The 18,806-nt window shown below is 30.3% G+C and overlaps 2 protein-coding genes across 8 annotated transcripts in view; one reads left to right on the top strand and one right to left on the bottom strand.

Moving 5' to 3' along the window:
• Positions 1–7,606, top strand: part of LOC143255923 (stress-activated protein kinase JNK-like) — a 41,301-nt gene extending 33,695 nt beyond the window's left edge. For both annotated transcript variants that reach the window (XM_076512356.1, XM_076512357.1), the window contains 2 exons: positions 857–943; positions 6,126–7,606. In XM_076512356.1, the coding sequence (XP_076368471.1) occupies positions 857–943; positions 6,126–6,199 (161 nt within the window). In that variant the 3' untranslated portion in view covers positions 6,200–7,606. The remainder of the gene's footprint in view (positions 1–856; positions 944–6,125) is intronic.
• LOC143255922 (protein odr-4 homolog) overlaps positions 1–18,806 on the bottom strand; it is a 39,369-nt gene that overhangs the window by 2,372 nt on the left and 18,191 nt on the right. For 4 of the 6 annotated variants that reach the window (XM_076512355.1, XM_076512349.1, XM_076512353.1 and 1 more), the window contains 4 exons: positions 17,681–17,768; positions 15,275–15,457; positions 11,937–12,023; positions 10,554–10,903 (listed from right to left, as the gene is read on the bottom strand). In XM_076512355.1, coding sequence (XP_076368470.1) covers positions 10,833–10,903; positions 11,937–12,023; positions 15,275–15,457; positions 17,681–17,768 — 429 coding nt within the window. In that variant the 3' untranslated portion in view covers positions 10,554–10,832. Of the gene's footprint in view, positions 1–8,994; positions 10,522–10,553; positions 10,904–11,936; positions 12,024–15,274; positions 15,458–17,680; positions 17,769–18,806 lie in introns of those variants that run through there. The other 2 variants (XM_076512350.1, XM_076512351.1) reach the window with 2 other exon arrangements.

Below are 18,806 nucleotides of genomic sequence, written 5' to 3'. Positions count from 1 at the left end.
AGGGAAGTGATCTTCCGATTATTATGTCTCACTGTACCCACCGAGGGAAGTGATCTTCCGATTATTACGTCTCACTGTGCCCACCGAGGGGAAGTGATCTTCCGATTATTACGTCTCACTGTACCCACCGAGGGGAAGTGATCTTCCGATTATTACGTCTCACTGTACCCACCGAGGGGAAGCGATCTTCCGATTATTACGTCTCAGTGACAGAACTGTTGTAGCAGAAGAAAACTTCTCAAAGAGCATAGCTTTAGTAATGACTGGACGAAAATCTCAACATACAGAGAAGCCATTGGATAATGAGCCACTGGATTGTTTGTTTTGTTTTGGAATATCGCACAAAGCTACTCGAGGGCTATCTGTGCTAGCCGTCCCTAATTTAGCAGTGTAAGACTAGAGGGAAGGCAGCTAGTCATCACCACCCACCGCCAACTCTTGGGCTACTCTTTTACCAACGAATAGTGGGATTGACTGTCACATTATAACACCCCCATGGCTGGGAGGGCGAGCATGTTTGGCGGGACGCGGGCGCGAACCCCCGACCCTCGGGTTATGAGTCGCACGCCTTACGCATAGGCCAAGAGCCACTTGGATTTCTGATGTCTTGTTAGTGGTCTCAAAGCCATAGTAACACTAATACAGAAAAATGCCCTTTTTAACTGTACTCTGTCAAGACCAGATTTAGCATATGTACACTTTACTTAAGTCATGGTAATTTGAGTAAATTGTCTTGTTTTATTTAAAATGATAAAAATGTAAAATAGTGCACTCTTAATAAATTCTATTACCTGAGTATAAATTTTTATCTGTTTATTAAGATATCTCCTTTTATTTATGTACATTTTAATTGCAGCACTTATTTATGAAGAAGTTTTGGAATATGAACAAACACACAATACACTGGGCTTATCAATAACTCCACACCACAACTCTCAAGCAGGTAAGTGAAAGGAAATAATTTATTGCCAGTATTTCTTCTCTGGACTTGGTTTAACAGCTTAATTTCCTTATAACATTTTGATTGTTATCTGTGTAATTTTCTTGCAGAAGTTAAACTTGTCTTATATGACATAATTTGAAAGACACGTACATTAGAAGTATGTAAAAATCTTAAAACTATTTGAAATGAAACAGTTGTATTCTTTTAGAGATGTTTTTACATTGTCTTAAAAATATTTTTCTGTAAATGATATTTTTACATCATGTAAAAACCTTTTAAATGCTGAGAAAATATTTTTAGTAACAACAAAACAAATTTTTTACCTGTAGTTTAAAAATAACAGCACATGAGTACTGTATTTCAAGGCGAAGTTAGCTAACTAAAACTTTGAATCTGAGAGTTCAAATTTTATGTCTTCTTGTCACACAAACTATCTCTTCACTTTGGACACATGAATGCACTATATGAGTAACAATCAGATAACTATTCATATAGATGAGAGTAGCCCAAGAAGTGGTGATAGATGACATTAACTAGCTCTTTTATCTATCATTTCCAAATTAGAGACAGCTATATGCATATAGTAGTTTCTTTAACTTTGCACAAAATTCTGAAACTGTGTTTTAAGGCATAACATAGTTTGATAAATGCTGAAAAAAATCAAAAATATTCCAATAAATTGTTACTTTATAAGCTTCATTTTTAAAAAATCATTTATCAGAATTTACATATTTGCCCACATTGAGCAAATTGTTTTTTTTTTCAGATATTATAAGCAAAGTTTTAATGATTTCTACAATTCTAAATTGACATCACAGTTTAATGAGATTATTCTGAGCATTTCCATAACATTCAGTTAAAAATATGTTAATGTCTTAAAACTACAATAGTTATATACACATAGTGACATTTGTAGCAGAAATATGTCCTTTGTATTATTTAAGCAAGATAGCACAAGCTTAAAAGGGCCCAGCATGGCCAGGTGGTTGGAGCATTTCATTTGTACCCTGAGGGTTGTGGACAGTAATCCTTGTCCCACAAAATTTGCTTTGCTGTTCAGCTGTGGTAGCATTAAAATATGATATTCAATCCCACTGTTTGTTGGTTAAGGAGTAGCTCAAGAGTTGAAGGTGACTGACTAGCTGTCTTCCATCTAGTCTTTCACTTCTAAATTAGGGATGTCGAGCATAGATAGCCCTCATGTAGTTTTGCACAAAATGCAAAATAAACTAAACAAGATTATAATGTGAAAAAAAGTCCAATTCAGGAAGTGGCTTTTATTCAGTTTTATTTCAGACAAAAGCACGACAAAGGTACATTGTGAAGTAAATAAAAAAAAATAAGATTAGTTGACCCTTTCTCACTGGGCTCAGTGTAACATATACAAGTTATAGTTTAAATACTTAACTTTTTATGCAGTTTGTATACCTTTACAACTTTTGGAAGACTTTTAGTAAATATTTGCAAGTCTTTGGAACACAAAAAATCAGATTTTTTTACTAAAGATTTGTTTGTGAAAATTGTCTCATTCATTACTAGTGCAAGTGCAAGGTGATTTTCAAATTATGATTAAAATCTATTCTTAATCTCAAATATCTGAAATATTATCTCTAAAATCACATACATATTTTTTAAGCATTTGGTTCCAGTAAAACTTTATATTCTGTCTGTTATTTTCTCTATCCTAACTATATGGGTCTGGTCAGTTTGACCAACCTCGTAACCACAACAAAAAAATTAGAAAATATAAGTTATGTTCTTTTGTTCTAAGATGACTAGAGATTATAACACAAAGACACAATTGTTTACTATATCTCATAACATTATTATTTTTATTATATTAACTTCCTGGTTGATGTTACAAAAGTTGCATTGACAACTTGCACATGCACTAATGTTACTGTATCCAAGAATATAAAACTGGTCTTCAAAAAGTGACCTGTTGTGGTTGTGTTTTACTGCAAAGTGCAGTTGCATTTAATTTATAATACATTATTCTTATTTAGAAATAATTTCTTAAAGTTACTTTTCTTAAAACATAGAATGGTAAATAAAGAACTTTAGCAAACTATTATCTCTGCTAGTTATGAACTGTGTATTTGATTGATAAGCCTATTAAACTTAACACACGTAGGATGTTGAATTAAATCTTTTTTATATATACATTTGAAGTAACTAGAAATCATACATGACTACATCAATACCATAGAATTCTACTATAATTTATCGAATTTAGTCACTAAGCTATATCCAGGTCTAAAAACTGAACTTGGAAATCTTGGTTTAATTGAAGAAGCTGACATTACAATATTTCAAAATGGCTGACAAAGCCACCCAACGAACATTTTGAGTTTTTGTTTGGTTATTCAGACAGACACAAGTACATATACATCAGGAAGTTTTTCCATAAATGGAAAGAGATGATCAGGGCCATTGTGTATGTTCCAGAACATCAGCAATATCTCGACATCAAGAAAAGATAGGAAGTTCTTATTTTATATTCTAGCTTGTCAATATCATTAAGTTCCTACTTCATATGAATCTTCAGATTTTGTATTTGTACATGACAACCGTATAACTTGAACAAATGTTCAATTCAATACATACCACCTGACATAAAAATCGATATTTAGGTGTTCTTTCAAATTAAGAAATTAACTAATTTATAATCTATAACTTGATGCTAAACTTACTGAGATAAATTAATAAAATTTTGAATGCAGGTGAACAAATGCAATGACATGGCCTTCAATCTGTGACCCATCACAATAGGGTTAACCAATTTTTACAAATTAAAATATACCTAGATAATCCATGAACCACAACTTTATTCATTTCAGTCTAATCCATGATAATCTCTCATTAAAGAATTATAAGGCACCTTTGGTGATTTTTAGGCCATTGAAATATTTTATCCTCATGGTGTTTTGAAAGTTGATATTGTTTATTCAGACTTGTTATATCTGAATATCTTCACAGTTTAGGTGTCACATTATCTGAATGAGTAGCCTTCCAGACTATTTGAGTGAAGTCGTTTTCTTTTATATACACTTGCCACAGTAGTAAGTTGGAATTGCTCTTGCTGTGATAATAGCCTTGGCAAAAGTTGTTGTTTTTTTATCACCTGCATAAAGAAGTATTATGTGCATTTGGTTCACAAACCTTTGAAGAAAATTACTACCCTGCTCTCTGAACCCATATGAGACAATGGAAGTAGGTGGATAATTGCATCACCATCTTGGATGAGCTCTTATTCATCATTGTGAGAAACTATTTGCCTTTTTGCATGAAACTATAGGACTGTACTCCATTAATAAGAGCATTTCTCATGTCATTACAACAACACCAACAGGTCATCAACTTGTCATAGTTTATTGTATTTTTACATGACATTTGATTTAAAGGGAATGAAATAACTAAATTATATAGTTAGCATTTAATAGTTTTTGTTTTGTTGTACTTTACCCCTCAGAACAAGATAGATTCAGAAAACTCACCAGGTAACTACTAAAGTTCTTGTGTAAACAAGTAGCAGCACTTAACTTCTTCATATCAGAGATAAACAGACACCATCAAAAACATTTTGAACTCAATGAAAACTTTGCTCTTCTGTTTAATATGCACCTCTTACCCAATTCATTAATTTTTAACAAAATATTTTCAGAATGACCTTTCAATGTAACCTTAAACGTTTTATTCTGTTAATATCAAAAAAAGAATTTATTAATTTATATTAAATTATGAAATGATACCTGTCATCTACATTTACACAGGCATTGAAAACTTAAGTTCTAGAAAATTAATTATTCATCACTTGTTGGCTTAACAGTGAGATTGAGAGGGTTTCACTGTACGTGGTGGTCAGAGCCCAAATAGCTCTTTATGTAGCTTTCAAAGCATTATTTAAATGGTATTTTTCAATACCTTGAACCCAAGGATATTTCCATAAGGGGCATGGAATGTGCTTAAAAATAACTTTCAATAAATATAATAAAATTGGTGATAAAACTTATTGCAAGTTTTCATTCAGGTGACAGATGCTGTATAATTATCTGTGAGTACTATACATAAATGATAAATGGAAGCATGGGTAAAAGAAGCCTTGACCTTGTTGATTGTAAGATATGGTTAATAATCCATTCTACTAAACAAAAAGAATAATGTCTATTTAGATGAGAAGGAAGACAGCTCTGGATAAAAACACAGAATAGAAACTGATACCAAGTTGTGTAATAAAGTTTCCAATACCTTTGTTGTATAATCAGAAGTTATCTAATATTCATTGCACCAAATCAAACACCATAAGAAGATCAGCCAAGGGTAAAAATTAACAGCTGAAGAAAGTGTTAGAGGACTTGGACTGCTAATTACAGGCACTTAAAGAAATAGGCTTTATAAATGAACAGTTTCTAACTGAATATATTACCATGAGTACATTTAGTAGTTATAAGTTTGTGAAACTGTTTCAAATGTTGATGGGTCTAAATGTTAAGGAATTGATACTGAAAAATGATTGCTTTACCTGGGTTCATTTCAAAAAAAGTTACATTGTGCTTAGTTATTTCCAGGCCACGTTTTTGAAGTTATTTATTGGTAATCACACAAGGAAAAAAATGATAAAGTTCAAAGGGGATTTTCCTGAAAATGTAAGCTTTAGTGTTAGAATACTTCAGCCTATTCCAATGCATAGATTTATGTTTACAAAGGAATTGTCAATGTGATCTTTGTGTGAATTTCATCTTTTACTTGTTTTATTAGCACAATCTTCTGTTCTCATCTTTTTATGGTCATATACCATACGATATAAACAATAACTAATGAAACTCAAGTTTTAAAAATGGCTGTAGGCAAAGTCTACAATGTCAGTGTAGAGTTAAAATGCTTAGACTAGCTCGTGCACAAAAAACTAGAAAGTGTTTGAGAATTTATTTTAAATGTTCTACCACCTCAGTTTATATTTGTTTGAAAGCATAGAAAGTTCATTCTATGACAAGTATGGTAGATGATGGAAAAATATTCCAAAAACTTTGATTTTGATATATTATATTCAAACAATGAATGCCAATAAAAACTTAACTCATTCTTATTGCTTTATGATGAAAAATAAGTTCCATATTCTCCAAAAAGTAAACATTTTAGATATGGATCTGCTTTAACAATTTTTTTTTTCTACATCATCTAGCTGATGCAATAGAAGATGGAATACCAGAACAGTCAGCTAATGGTGCTGTGAATTCATACAGAAGAATAAGATAGAGAAAAGTTTCCTTAAAAAGATTGCTTCCACATCAGTCCCCTTTTACTTTCCTTCTGGAAGAGGCTGGCACATAGTTGCAAGACTTCGTTTTTCCCAAGTTTTCAAGTTCAATTGGTCAAGACATTGAGTCTGTGTACAAACTAGTCCACTCAATTTAATGTGTAATATAATTATATTGTTTACAAGTTTTTGTTGATTTTCTGAGAGAGAGAGAGAAGAAAGAAAAAAAAAAACTTTTAAAAATCATACCCAGCAGGTCATGTTCATCATTGTTATACTCCATGACCATGTAATTCAATCTACCTGCTTTCAGCTTATGTAATTATAATTAGCAAGTGTTGATTAGTGAAATTTCAATGTCTCTTGATGTTTTATGTTACAAAGAAGAGATTTATATAATGTATGTTCCTGTTTGCAACAAAAAATATGGTATGTGCATTAACAATTTGACATTGAAACCATGGTTGTGAAGTGGTATGGTTTTTCACATTATTTGTATTTTTATGTTGATATAATTTAACCTCGAGGAAGGTGTATCACCTTGGTAATGAATTGCAAAAAAAAACCAGAAAAGTAAACATGAAAGTTCAGAAATAAAAATAATTTGTTTTTAATTTTGTTAAAGAAAATAGGCTGCTTTTTTTTAATTTGTTGGTAGTGTGAAGTATTCATCATACTTCCCGAGCTGATTTTGTGATGTAACCATTTACACAATTGTTTCAGAGCAAAACTTCCCAATAATGAATTATCCATTTATAATTTTAAATTGTCTCCTTACTATGAAGAACACTGTATATATAAATCAAAAGAACTTTATGTAGTATCCAGTTGATTATTATACTGGGTGAGTTAAACAAAAAACTTAAGGTATGCTGCAAAAGCCTATTTTTATCTGTGCACTTGCTTAGTGGAGAACCTTTCTCTATCTTAAAGGTTTTTTAATATGTAGTTCAAATGGTTAGTCTTATATTAATACTTAAATTAGATGTGTTAAAGTGAACTTCCCTTTGTTAGTTTAGGTACCTTTACGTTGTTGGGAAAGCTCAAAAGTACAAGAAAATGTGTTCTAAGTCTATTGAAACTGTAACATAAAGTACTAAGAGTTAACTTGTGAGCAAACTTTGTGTAATTGATACCTAGAAATGGAAATTTTAGAATAAGTTTTTATTATGATAAATGTATTAGATTTTTTATGGAAAGTTTAATTTGTTTATTTTGTTGTATGAAGCTGCTAACTGTTTTATGTGAAGTGTACATCATGGGTAAAGATAATTTTGTGATTATTGATAAGGAGCTGTGTTAAAGTTTTTGTACTTGAGAGTAATTTCTCTAAAAGTTATTAGCATTTTTATGTACAGAAAAATTTACTTGTTTCGAAATATTAAATGTTATTTGTGCAATGGAAATTTAGTGACAGTGAATAAATTAAACATTGTAAATGAGACAAAATGAAGGATATGGTTAAAGGGGAACTGCAAGGTATGAATGATTGTTTCATGCTCACTCCTTATTGTCAGTTTGAAAGAAACACTCAGTGTATCATATATTAAAGTGGATACATCTGTTAGACAGCAAGGTCTGTATTCAATTCTGATATAATTATAATGAAGAATACTCATGAACAAAAGCCAATCACTTCAACTTTAGCACTGGCTAAGGTGATTGCTATAGTGACATTAAGAACCTTACAAATCTGACAATCAATGAAATTTAAACCAAACCATTTTCAAGATGTTTAACATTGTAATAGTTACAGTATTCACAAGCAGGCATCTACTGTTAGCAATATACAAGAAGTTCTAGATTTAACTTATTTTTATCTATATATCTTGTTATGGAACAAGCATTCTGAAATTAAGTACAAGGGAAAGTCATGCTGATTTTATTTCATAAATTAAAGAACATGTTATGTTTCATTATTTTACCTTACAATTTAGAATAATAGCACTAAGTTAAAAAAGCTACATTCTGCTATTATGATCACATTATTGTGCTTTTGTTTCTGAAGTAGAATCACTTATTTCTCAGTTTTTATAATAAGGAACTAAACACAGTACTTCAGAGAAAAGCTACTTAATTTGAAGTTACTAATTTATTACAGCCTACGTAAAGAAAATTAAGTGTATAGATCTTCTACTGTTCTGGTTATAAAAGTCATTGTTAAAACATTTTGAGAAGTGTATGTTCAGAATTGCAGCCAATACTGTGATATTACTGATGTGATCAAGTTGTAAAATTATTACTGTCTGAACACTAAAACATATGCAAAAACAACACTACCAACAGTAAATGCCTGTCACTGCATGGGCTGAGATGTGAATGACTCAACTAACAGAACACTAAAAAAAAATTTAAAATCAATATCTAAGATCATTTGATGTGTGCTATTAAGTGTTTGTTTATAAGCCCATACTTGAAATGCTTTACCAGAATTTTAGTTGAAAATACTGTTCAGAACCTCAACAGAAATGATGTAATACTTTAAAAATAAGAAGGTACATACTAGAGGTTAATGTTACAAGTTATGACTAAAGTACTTTCTTTGTTACCGGCAATGACTTGTGAATGTTTGTCTAAAAAATGTTAGGCTTCTAAAGAATACATTAAGAAGTGATTGTCAAGCAGTCTTAAAGTTTTACCAGGTCCTTGTCTGTTTATTCAGAAACAAAAAGTTGTCTAACTATAGAGATAGTTTCTCTTCTCGTAACCTAGTATTTTGTCTTAGAAATCCTCTACCTAATGACAATTACATTAGTATAAAAGTAAATTCAAAATGTAGTTAGGCAGTTAGAGTATCTTGCATCAAAACTGTTTTATTTGTAGTCACTGAATGTTTGATCATAGTTTCATCTACAAAGGTTTATTTTATAGTATGCTTGCACATTTCTATGTTCTATCTTCCCATAATCTAGGTTACAAAAATATAACTGGTATTATACTGAAGTATGTGGGGGTACGTATTTATGAAATGTACATAACTAACAACTGTTGTAATAATACTTTAATCCTACAAATTAAAACAATTTTATTTTAATGGTGCCCATCTTTACCTGTTCAGATGAAACTGTTGCTTATTTCATCTAATATACTTTTGCAATTTTTAATTTTGAGTGTATGATTTTGCTTGTTAAAAAAAACAAAAAACAATAAAGCATAAATCATGAGCTTTCAACTTGACGTATTATGATAGCTTTGACTCATTAGAGAAATTAAACATCGTATTTTTCTGTAGTAGTTGTATTAAATTTAAATGATACTTTTATTATTAATTATGAATTATTTTATCAGGTGCAACCTGTCAGATTGTTTCAGTTTTTGTAGCTAATTAGGTTACAGAAGATAATATTTAAGTGTTTTATAAATGATAAAACTAGGTAGAGAACATGAAAAAAAATTTATAAATAAAATTTGATAAATTTACTGTGGTAGCTATTCAATTTCCTTTAAGAATTATTTACAATATTTCAAAGGTACGAACACGATTGTATAGATGAACATAAAATATTTACAAGTTTCTTAAGCATCAAAAGTCATAAAAGAGTGCATAGTCCTCTAAGTAAAAGGTTTTTAATTAAAGTTATTTGACTTTAAATATGTATTGTAGTGGACTATGCAAAAAAAAAAATTGTTTGTTACTGTAAAAAAAAAAAAAAATGCTTCCATGTCCCTGGTTCAAGTTTCTTTAGGAAGTCATTTTTAGGGTCTTTAGGATTCAAACATTTATGATATGAAGAAGAGATTAATGCTGTAAGTGAACATGTTTTTCACAGTTTTCAGACAAGGACTTGAACAGAAGTTCATAATCGAGTGAAACTGTCCAGTTTACTTCATTAACATTTGAAAACTGCATGTATATGTCACACTCAATTCTTCAAAAAGAAGTTTTTCTAAACCTGCCAAGGGCCAAAACCGTAGTCCATGACTGGTGTGTGTTTGTACATCTTCAAGTTCTTTGTTAAATACTAAAACAGTGTGATACTAAAGCTACTGTATTTTTTTTTTATTATTATTATTATTGTTTGTTGTTGTTGTCCATTCTTTACTAAACTTCAGATTCCTGCATGCCATTTCTGAGTAGCAGCAGTGACATTCAGGATTACTGTAATTATAACATCACATTTGGCATTAAAGTAGATAATATGCATAGTGTAGAATCTGTGTGTTATGTCTTATTTGTATAGAGTTGAGTATTTTCAACAGAAAAACTAGTGTTTACAACAAACTGTATAACAATATGTGGATCATATTAACTAATAATATGAGGTTAAGTGTACACAAGCTGGCAAGTTCAACCAATTCTGTAATGATGGAGACAGACTGGCTAAAGTAAAGAAAAAAATACAAGATACTCAGTTTAAGAATTTTCATGAAATAATGTGAGCCTTAAAAGCAAACTTGTTTAGTATATTTCTTCTTTCATCAGTTAACCATGTTGAACACAAAACATTTAAAAGTTCAAATTCCCATTTAACAGAACCTGATGTGGTAGAGCATAATATTCAATTTTTTACCTCTAAAGAAGATAAAGTATCCAAATAAATGAAAAAAAAACTTAATACATATGTCTGGTAAAAACTTTTCAGCATTATATAAAATCAGCTTACAGTCACTACCAAGGGCCCCTGATAGTGTTCATGTATCCTGAAGGAGAAGATAAGACAGACCAGCTACTAGAGCTGCCACAGCTGCACTGATCACAGGAACTGAAAAAGTTAGTGTGTAAATATATATATAAATGTCTTAAACAAGATTAAATGTATAATTAAAAGCTACAAATGAAACAATCATTCAAGTTGCATTAAGTACAAGCAAACAGTCATTAAAATCAATAATGTATTTCACAATTATTCACCATGAGGCAACATAGAGTTGTAAAGGAAAATAATTTTTCACATTGTTTTTGCATCAGATGAAACATAATTCTGTGTATTAGTATTTTGCACTCACAATTTAAATGAAGGTTAAAAAATGTTAAGCTACTACTTCAAGTAAAAGAATTTCTTGATTTATCTCATTCAGCCACATTAGCTCTTTTATGTTACATGAGCATGCAGTTTTGTACCAACAACAACAAAAAAGTATTCTCTTTCATGTTTTAAGTAAGTAAATGATTTTTTCAACTAATAATAAACCTACTACTGCAAGAAATATTTAAATGAAAGTTTTAAAACTATAGCATAAGTCAACACAATGGTTACCACAATTAGTGCTAAGAAATTATTATGACCTTGAATCAATAGCCAATAAAATAAAATTAAAAAAAAAAAAATCAAGCAAAATCTTATGTCCAATATAAAATTAATTCTGTGAAGACTGTAATATACCAATAATAACTGCAGCAGTTTAAGGTAAGTACACCATAAAAAGAAATTTACAAAGTACCACATTAAAATATATATTTGAATACTGTACTTCAACATGTAAGAATATTTTGACATTAAGCAACTCAAGTACACCAGTTTATTTTTTGACCAATTAGCAGTATATTCCTGTATAGTGGCAAAATGCACTAATAAAAGTCCTCCATGAAGTACAACACAAAAGCATTAGTTTTTGCAACACTGTGAAATTCTGAAAAGAATTTAATTTCAAAAATAATAATGATGACACTGTAGCACCAATAACTGATATAATTCCATAAAGAAGGTGGCTTACACAAATAATCACATACTTATTTAAATTTCTGACAAGAAAAGATTTACCATACTCAGTTAATATTTTATCACATGTATTTACCTATCAGATTTTTTGCTCCCGATGTTACAAGTTCTTCTGCATCGGAGAGTCGTTCCTCAACATCTGCATCATAGTTTTGTAGGGAAGCTAATAAGTTTTAAAAAATCAGCAGCCTTGTTTATATATGCATTATTAAATTAATCTTCTGAAAGTACAGTTTGAAAAACAAAGGCTAATGGAGAAATAATGATGTCAAACAGATAAAGCACATATAAAGTTCATTCCGAAGACTACTTGTCTGTTATTCTTGCATCTAACAGAAAGCATAAATACTGTGTCTTTGTCAGTTAGTAATTATACAGCTCAGCTGGATAGAAGAGGCACAATTTCATACAAATGTGGTTTTGGACAAAACAAAAAGTGTTCCTGTTTAGAAATTTTTGAAGATACCACCATTACAAGAGTTTTCTAGATGTTATGACAATGCAGTGTTTTCGTTATCAACCAGTTTGAAACTTTGTGGCCTCGCAATCAACTTACGAATAGCAGCTAACTGATGATAATACCTAGCATAACAAACTTTTGTCCACAACTTTATATTGAGATCCAGACTAAAGTACAATATTTTATGTTTCTCAATACAAGATACACAACTCCTTATAATGTTTATCACTTCAGAACATAAAAATATGGTAGAAATTTATGTAACAAGTTTTATCTCACTTTGTAATGTGATATTAAGAATTTACCATGTTTTACTTTCTATTCTAATGTAATGTTAAAAGTGAGGTAGAGTGGTGCAATGTTTTATTTCACCAGCTTGGAAAAAAAATAATTCACACCATAACAAGTGGCTTATATAAATAGTGTTCTGAACAATATTGTACTTGTTGAAATTGATCAAAACACACTGCCAGCAGTGGAGATGGAACACTTGAGTGCTTGGAATGCTTTCATTATAGAGATTTCTAATTATTGAAAATTACTAATGGATTAAGTAAAAAAAAAGTTCCATTAAACAAATATTATTGGCCTAATACTAATGGATCACGAGAAATATAACGTACAATAAATAACACAAGTAGATGCATATTGGGAGAAGGGGGTTAAAACCTAATTTTTCTTCAGAAATTAGCAAAAAAGTAACAGCTAGTTGTTCTTATTTGACTATTATCATAGACATTCTTTTGATGTTTCTGGAATGTATAGGAATTGAGTTAATGTCTCAGCCAGTAACAGGTCTAATATTTAACATCTTATGAAAAGCGTAAGTACAAAAGATCATCTTTAGAGAAGACATTCACTCCATAACAGTTATTAATTTTTTAAAAAACTGGAATGGTGTCTGGACCTCTAGACTTTGTTCATGCATTACAACATTAGAGAACAGTTATTAATTTCAGAAAAAATTTAAGAAATATGGAGTTACACTTCTCCACAGATCCGAAGGAAGACAAACGTTCAAGTTACATCATGGAATTTTATAGTATTTGCATTTGTAAAGCAATGGAAAGAAAGTGCACTAATTATTATAAAGCCCTATTTACTTTACTTTCACTCTCCTCTTTGTATGGTATTTATGTTTCAGACTATGGAACCTGCCAAAAGCAAGCTGCTGTTAACTGATATGCAAGACAGAATATAAATTTCCTCTCATCAGGAATTATTTAAATTAACATCCAAACTCAATAGGCACGGCTCACAAAAAGATAGACATAACGGCAAAAAACAAATACACTTACATGATGACATCCATGTACCTAAAGGAATATATAGTTTTTCATATCTTCTGTATGAAATTTGTATTTTATTAGTTTCTGTATACAGCCTCTACATAGCAAATGTTTGCATACTAAAACCATAGTTTTTCACAAACCTTCAATCCTCAACAGCATCATTATCATCTATGTTTCTCTCTAAATTGACATTCATATAAGAATTACTATTTACATATTTATAGGCTACTGCTGTCTTACATTCAAACTTTCAACCCAAAAGAGTTAATGAAGACACCAAATATTGGACCCTAACTAAGACAACTACACATTCTGTCTCAACAATCTGCTTTCAGACCTCAGCTTTAGAGAAAATTGAAAATAACCTGGATATGTTCACAGTCTATCTTCACTTCTTCCTTTCAAACGTTCAACTACAAGAATCACTGACAGCACCAAAGCAAACATTTAAACCTCTGGCAATGTTAGCAGTTTCTCTATACATTTACCTTCGAACTTTCAATCCAAAAGAACTACTGAAAGTACTCAAATAAATACTAACCTAAAAACATTAATTGTCCAACTTTACTTTTTTCCTCAAAAGAATTATTGCATTAAGCTAAGCATATACTGTTCTACATCTTCATTTGCAATTTTAAAGTATGTAAATGGGCACAAAAATTAGTTTATTACCAGCATCCCTACATTTTCCTCTCAAACGTTAACCCCCCAAAAATATTTGAAGGAATGGAAGCCAATATTTAGATGTTCATAATTCCTATCTTCCTTTCAATTGCAAAATATATGGAAGGAATATAAAAAAATAATCAGGACATGATTACAGTTCATTTCTTCAAACATATGTATGTTGTGAATCCATTTCTGCCTTTTCCACTCAAACTTACAACCCAAAAGAATATATGAAAACACCCAAATGGACAATAATTAACCAGGACATTATACATGGTGCCCCATAAGTCCCTACCCATCCACATGTTATTATGTTATATTCAATTACGCATTACAAGTTTTTTTCTTTTTTTTCAGAGAAATATGGCCAATGTAAGTCCATTTACACTTGAAGAGCATATTGTGACAATTATGTGGGTACATGAGTGCAGGAATACTGGTGACACCACACAGATACACTGGATACATAAGATATATGGATGGGTAGGGACTTACAGACCACCCTCTATATTCAAACCATCCTTTCCACTTTAAAACATAATAGAAGGAACCTAGATGAATATTAATTTGGCCATGCTCAAAACCCATCCCTACCCTTTTCAAACATTTTCAGTCTTAGAGAATCTTGCAATGTAACTAAATGTTTACTAATAGATGGAACATACAGTACATTGGATAGATCAGTGAATTTTATAGCATAAATATTATACATGTACAACCAACATTTCCATCCATTACTACTCATGTTTGATACTAAATAAATCTCAAAAGCAATTTAACAGTAACTTAACTGAAAAATGCTGTTTATCTCCTTTACATCATTAAATTACAATCATAATTAACCACAAAATATATACCTTTTCACTTCTTTACATAATAACAATTAACATTACTACATGTAAACATAAAAAATATTTTTCCAAAATATCTCTACTTCTTCCTCACAAACTTACAATTCAGAACAGTTTAAAATGTATCCAACTATTCACTTACTTGGAGCACATTCACAATCCATCTCTACTTCATTCTCAGCAATAGTTAACCCTAACAAATCTTGGAAAGCATTCAAACAGTCTCCTGCAGAGTCTCCTTGAAATAAGTAATCACAAACAGTAATTTCACTTTGAGACAATGGAGCAAATACTCTGCGAGGAAGTTCATGGACAACAGATGGATCTGCAAATTGGAACAACTATAAATATACCAGTACAAGTAGTAGTATTATTTTCTAAATAAATATAACAAATGCAAATTCAAATTTTTGTACAATCAAGTAAGAAATTACTTACTGTTAAAAAGGTGTAACAATCATGCTAGATTTCACTCATGTTCCTCTAGAAAGAAACACTGCTAAAATCTCAAAGCTTGCAACAGTGAACACATACACACATGTATATGACATTTTTGATTTGTATATGTATGTTTATAAAGTTACTTTATTATAATAAATAGGGATGTTTATTTGAACCTGACAAAATACAGATTATTACCACCTATAGTATGCACATCAATAATAGCAATGTCCACGAGTAATTCAAAATTAACTTATTTCAATTGAGATTAAGACATATATTTTGATTTGTTCAGAAAGCTACAACTGTATTACTGTTTTCTGTGGATTCAATACCATGTCCTAGTTTGTTTTTGCATTTTCTGTGAATTAAAGTTCTTCCAAGTAGACAACTCCTTGCAAGAAGATGAAAGTTGTGGAAAAGTATAAATTACTTCTGCTGAGTGATTTATTTTAAATATTATTATTGAAAATGAAATGCTTTATATTTTAGCAATCATACATCAAAGAATGAGTTGTGTTATAACTGTACAGATAATTTAAGAACATTGTGGGTTTTCATGGTAATACCCACAAATATACTCCAAAGCAGGTTTACAAGTGTGTATTTGATACTTTATAGAAGTATACAATACTCCAGGAAAAAAAAAAAAAGTCTTCAAGCCATGATAACTACCATTCTGAATATAAATGAACAGCAATGGAGACAACCATCTCTATAAGTTAACCTTTATGTACATGACATGCTGAATTTGTTTCAACATATCCACACTTCATGTTAAATTCATAAGAATTTTTGAAAATAGTTTGAAAACAAATAAATAAAAATACTTGCAGAAGAACAACGTTCTGAGCAATTACTTCCACCGTATCTGAATATCATAATGAAATGCTGGAATCACATTTTAACTGCAATATGATAGAAATGATACCATGAATCATCCATACACGTTATTTTTAATGTTTCAATATTTTGAGTTGGCACCTACTACATTTGTATTTATTAAAGATGTTCTATGTCAATATTAACTTGTGCTCAACAGTTTGAATATAACACATTATTTAAATCATGCAAGCTACATTTGTCAAGTTGTTATGAAACAGTATGGTACCAAACATACTCCTTGACCTCGGTTTACTCAAAGAAAATTAATGAATATAAAACATTCACACATAAAAATCAATGAAAATTTAAGTTTGCTGTAAAAAGTCACATAGAGCCAAACTATATGACCAAAAAATCACATCACAAAACACAAGTCCTTACTCTTCCACTATTTTGAAAATCACATGGAAATACTTGGACTCTTATTACTTCAGAAGGATCACAACCAGTTTTCAGAATGTCACATATTAAATCATTTAATAACTTAAAGCACGTGTACCCTTACAATACAGAATATGTTTTATTTCACAGACAGTGAGAATTAATGTGCAAATACTTAAAAAAATTAATAAAACAAAGGGTTTCTAAGACATCAAAGCAGACTCTTCTGTTAAGTGTTACATATTCAATTCAACATTTTAAATTCTTTCAGTTTTATTTAGCTCAACAATATATATTTTAAAATACCTACTCTACTACACCTTAAAAGTAATAATTATAAAAAACACAATCTTGGTTGCACAAACATGCAACATTCAAACTTATAATAATGAAAATTTAACATTTCTTTTGTTCTCAATTGCATTTAATTCCATTCTGATTTTCTGGGTCCAGCAAAACAAACGTAACCTTTTGAGAATTTTCAGTATGGTTCTTATGATTAAGCTCTTTCAGTGTTCACTAATCTTAACATTACTATAAAGGCAAAATATATGGAAAAATTTGGTATTTCATGTTATAAGTACTCTTAATATGATATGTGCTAGTAACAATGCTAAATAATATTCATACTTACAAAAAACAAAATTTGTGCTTCAAAGTTTCGAAGTCTCATGATTATAAACTAAACCTATCAAGAAAAGCAACCTACATTAGTGCATGTAAGACGTTCACTCACCATTCTGCACATTAGTGCATGTAACATGCTCACTCACCATTCTGTTCATTTGTGCACATAACACACTCACCATTCTGTACATTTGTGCATGAAACACTCACTTACCATTCTGTTCTTCTTCAATTAAAAGCAGATCTTCACACTGTATCTCACATCGTGCCATAAGACTTCGGATAATGTCTTGTTTGACAGCCTAGAATATTACATACTTTTCATACACTGATAACAATGAAGCTGTATAAAAATAAATAATCTAATGTTTCAGAGCCCTTGTGAATTGTTCCATATGAACATAAACTTACACTATACAGTATATCCTATTCTACAAGTAGTAACTAAGATCTGCAGTTTCAAACACAAGCTTATTTATTTTTGTATTAGGAAATGTCTGACATTTTTTAAAGCCAAAATTGTTCAAATTACATCTTTTCACTCGTGTATCACACATTTCATTGTTTGTGCTTTAACTAGTTTAAATTATAATGAAATAGTTCAGATATATTAGACATTACAAATGTTATTTCAGTATCTGTACATTTCTTCCATTTTAACACTGGTACTCATTTCAATATATAATTTACTTCTTGAATCATTTAGTGTCTTTTATTAGTCATTTGTCTGCAGTGGCCTTTTGGCACTCATTACAATCCTCTCTGGATTTTCAGATGTTGATCTCATAGTTGAAATGCTTTATCAAATCACATAAGCCTTGGTGAAAAACTTACTCAATAGTATTTAGTTTGAGTTTTAACAAAATCATATAATTTGATTTATTTATTATATCATTTGTAAAACTGCTAAAATTTTGTTGAAGAACGAAGTTTCAGAAACATTGAAAATATTTATTTTCATCTTATGTTTTTCATTTAATTTTGTTTATTATAAAAAGTTCAATTTAATACTTTATTTTGTCAATTGCAGTATTCACAACTTCCTGCCATAAATCAAAACTAAACAAAAACTAAAGCTTTAAGGCATCTGTTATTCAACTAATGGTGTCAGGTTGGGCTTGGTAACAGTATTAATGCTAACAATATTATTGATTAAATGAAATGTATACGAGATATATCAAATAATTTATTTGTAACAACTCATTTCTTTCACTCATCTACATTGTTTCAATACATTTAACAACAGTCATTAAATAAGATTCAAGTCATTGTACATTTTGCTATTGCCTACTCTAAATTTAAGTTTACTTGATTTCATGTAACAGAGAAGAGTTTAAAGA

This window comes from Tachypleus tridentatus, chromosome 7 (assembly GCF_004210375.1).
Source record: "Tachypleus tridentatus isolate NWPU-2018 chromosome 7, ASM421037v1, whole genome shotgun sequence".
Lineage (NCBI taxonomy): Eukaryota > Metazoa > Arthropoda > Merostomata > Xiphosura > Limulidae > Tachypleus > Tachypleus tridentatus.
This window is presented reverse-complemented; position numbering and strand designations above follow the sequence as displayed.